General features: G+C 42.5%; 1 protein-coding gene across 1 annotated transcript; it reads right to left on the minus strand.

Annotated features, from left to right (window-relative positions):
• Positions 1-291: 291 nt before the first annotated feature.
• LOC141595261 (uncharacterized) lies at positions 292-807 on the minus strand. Its single transcript, XM_074415226.1, has one exon. It carries the CDS (start codon positions 805-807, stop codon positions 292-294), a length of 516 nt encoding a protein of 171 aa, XP_074271327.1.
• Between the last annotated feature and the right edge of the window lie 2,873 nt (positions 808-3,680).

Genomic DNA, 3,680 nt, shown 5'->3' on the forward strand with positions numbered 1-3,680 from the left:
ATACAAACTGTCGATTAAACGTAGCGATTCCTAAGCATGTTGTAGTCCGATAATCATCGGGTGTTTGTTGGGGATTCAATAGATACTAGGTATATACACTTATGATCTTACGGACTAACATATGGGCATTCATGTGTGGCCCACATTCACCGTCATGGACTTCCTCCATAACCTTCTCAGTTGTCGGTTTATCGATGCATCATAACAAAACACCTTGAGCTGTCTTCTTATACAATTGCCCGTCATAGGTCTTAGTGAATTGGGCAGATAAATTCGCAGAGCGCGCTTCCCTCACGTGTCAAGGTCGGGAGGATAATCTCCTGTTTCCTTGAATTTCAAAATGGTTGTGTACCAGGGTTCGGTTTCACCTTCCCCAACATCATCGATTACATTCACATAGGCAAGTGACGATCTTCGTTCGACACATATTGGCATACTATCTATATGGTCGAGAATGTTGATCAGGGAAGCTAGCTTGGACAACGGATCTGCAAGCTGATTTTCCTCTCTCGGGAGGTGAACAAATCGAATATCCTCGAAATTCTTTTCCAATTCTTCGATTCTGGTTTGATATGGGGCCAAAATTGGGCTCCTAATTTTCCATGACCCACCCACTTGATTGATCACAAGGGATGAGTCTCCATGTACTAACAATTTCTTCACACACAAGTCAAGAGCACTACGTAAACCAAGCAAACATGCTTCATATTCAGCGGTGTTGTTCATGACATTGAAATCCAGTTTTATGGACATAGGCACGTGTTCACCTGTAGGTGAGATGAGGAGAATCCCCACTCCATATCCCATATATTTCGATGCTCCATCGAAATACAAATCACATACGTCATTCTCAACGTGAACCACGTCTTCGTTGTGAAATGACTAAGTGTTAACGACTTCTGTTTCTTCAATTGGATTGTCGGCAAGGAAATCGGCAACCGCCCTTCCCTTGATCACTTTCAAAGGTACATATTTGAGATTGAACTCTGATAACATGAGGGTCCATCTCGACATTCTTCCATTTAGGTTTTTCAAACAAGTACTTGATCGGATCCATTTTGTAGTAGACACTCACACTATAGCTGAGCATGTAATGTCTTAATTTCTTTGTTGCCCAAACTAGGGCCAAACACGTCTTTTCAAGAGGTATATACTTTACTTCATAGTCTAAGAACTTTTTGCTGATGTAGTAAATAACTCTTTATTCTTTGTCAACTGTTTGGGCTAACATAGCCCTCATCGCTGTATCCGTAACATTTAGATATAGTGATAACGGCAGCCCAGCTACTGGTGGGCTTAAAACTGGTGGAGAAGACAACACTTTCTTTATATTATCGAACGCGGCCTGACACTGGTTATCCCACATAAAGTGCTCTCTGACCTTCAGTTTCTTAAAGATCGGCTCACAAATCATCGTCGACGAAACGACTTATGTATTGAACTCTTCCCAGAAAACCTCAAATTTCTTTCTCGGTCTCGGGATGGGGCATTTCCATAATGGCTTTTATCTTTGATGGGTCCACTTTGATGCCACGGTAGCTAACGATATGACCAAACAGTTTGCCACAGGTGACCCCGAAAGCACACTTTTGCGGATTCAGTCTCATGTTGTACTTTCGCAATCTTTGAAAGAATTTTGGTAGCGCCCCAAGATGACCACTACGTTCCTTTGACTTGAATATCATGTCATCGACATAACATAAACTTCAACTTCTTTGTGCATCATATCATGTAGCAACGTCGTTGCCGTTCTCTGGTACGTTGCCCCGACATTTATCAAACCGAAAGGCATTACTGCGTAACAATAGGTTCCCTATTGTGACGTAAATGTTGTCTTATTCATGTCTTCCTCGGCCATCTTAAGCTGATTATAACCGGCATATCCATCCATGAAAGATAGTAATGCATCATTTGCGGTATTATCAACCAAGATATCGATGTGAGGTAATGGAAAGTCGTCCTTCGGACTAGCTTTGTTCAAATCCCGAAAGTCCATGCACACGCGAACCTTACCATATTTTTTCGGTACTGTCACTACATTGGCGACCCAATCCGAATATTCTGACACCTTGATGAACCCGGCTTTGAGCTGTTTATCGATTTCTACCTCCTCTTCCTCTTTTTCAACCAGTTTGCCTTTGGCCTCATTCTCAATGTCACTACTAAAACAATTATTTTCAAAAATTGAATTGCAATGTAAATAAAATAAGTCGTAAGCAAACTGGTTCATCTTATTATTAATTTGAAACTGCACGAAATGTACTAACATTTGAGCCAACTGATCAGAGGTCAGTGGCGAGACAACAGAGGTACTCGGGACAGGCCCCGAGGTACCGGAATTAGAAAGGGGTGCATTGAAAGAAAGGACTTGGGAGGGGGTGGCTTCGACACCTGACTCCTTAGACTCAAACTTAAGACTCTTATCTGACTCGGACTCAGTCTCAGACTTAGACTTGCAATCGTCATCCAGATTGAAAATTTCTCTTTCTAAGGGTAGTAGAACTTTTGGTCTGTGATGCAGTAGTAATCTATATCCACCCTTGTTTTCTCCTCTAGGCACGACATCTTTCTTGCTGATCTAAACCACCACTGATGCCAAGCCTTGGTTACGTTGCTCACCTATGTGGCGTCCCTACCACAACGTGGCAATATGTATCCTACCATTAGGTCTTCTGAGGACCCCACCTTATATGCGGGTGAGTTCTCGTCCGTGCCATTGAGGATTATGTATTTGGGGGGATACTTAACCAATTCTAGGTAGTTTGAAGCCAACTTCTTCCTGCTTTATTCTCTCTCCTGCTACAATTTCAAAAACCACGGTTGGGAATATCTTTCCTTCATTACCTTGTTCATTTCTTCACCGATTCTTATTGCCGAATTTCGGATTCCTAAGAAGTTCACGGAAGTTGTGAGCTTGCTATTGGCATCTTCCATTGGTCGATGTTTAGTCTTTTGGAGCTTCTTAATGAGGTAAGCCTCTGAGGTCGACCCTTCACTAAGTGCCTCGACTAAATTAGGTTCTTTTGAGGATCCTCTATCTGGAACATCCTTGGCAATAGAATTGGATTTAAGGACATCCTTCCTTAGTTTCAAGATTTCATCTTGGGTTCGTGGGACAATCGCTCTTTTGGTAAGGTAGATATCATCTTCATTATCGTCCCAAATTCCATGGATTTCATTCCCACTCCGGTGAATGTATGGTTTGCAGTCGATACTGAAATCCCCAAATCGAACTTCGTTCTTCGGGCTTGAAAGGTACTTTGAACAATCCATGAAATCCTTCCCTACAAAGAAACCCTTTAGGTGACAAACGGGCCGGATCAAATGGGTCATAGCAATATAGTCTTCGATAAATACGACATTCGAGTGATCACCAAATAGGTTGGTCACGTTGTTGGGTTTGACCGTCGGGATTGGGAGTGTTCCACTCTCGATCATATCTTGTATTTCATGTTTGAGACGGAAACAGTTTTTCGTGTCATGTTCTTTGCCTTGATGGTATGCACAATAGGCATCAGGCTTGTACCATTTATTTCGTTGTTCCAACGGTGGTTCAAGAGTTGGGCCAATGGGGTTCAGTTTCCCCTGGGCCATGAGTCTTTCTAAGGCGTATGTGTAGGTACACCCTATGTCAGTGAATGATCTTGGACTAGAGCGTTGAGGCCTTTTGGAAGTTCCTC

This window comes from Silene latifolia, chromosome 8, assembly GCF_048544455.1.
Source record: "Silene latifolia isolate original U9 population chromosome 8, ASM4854445v1, whole genome shotgun sequence".
Classification (NCBI taxonomy): Eukaryota; Viridiplantae; Streptophyta; class Magnoliopsida; order Caryophyllales; family Caryophyllaceae; genus Silene; species Silene latifolia.

Bases quoted from the DNA above. Each gene is read 5' to 3' on its own strand.
- LOC141595261 (XM_074415226.1), bottom strand. From the start codon at position 807: ATGGGATATGGAGTGGGGATTCTCCTCATCTCACCTACAGGTGAACAC.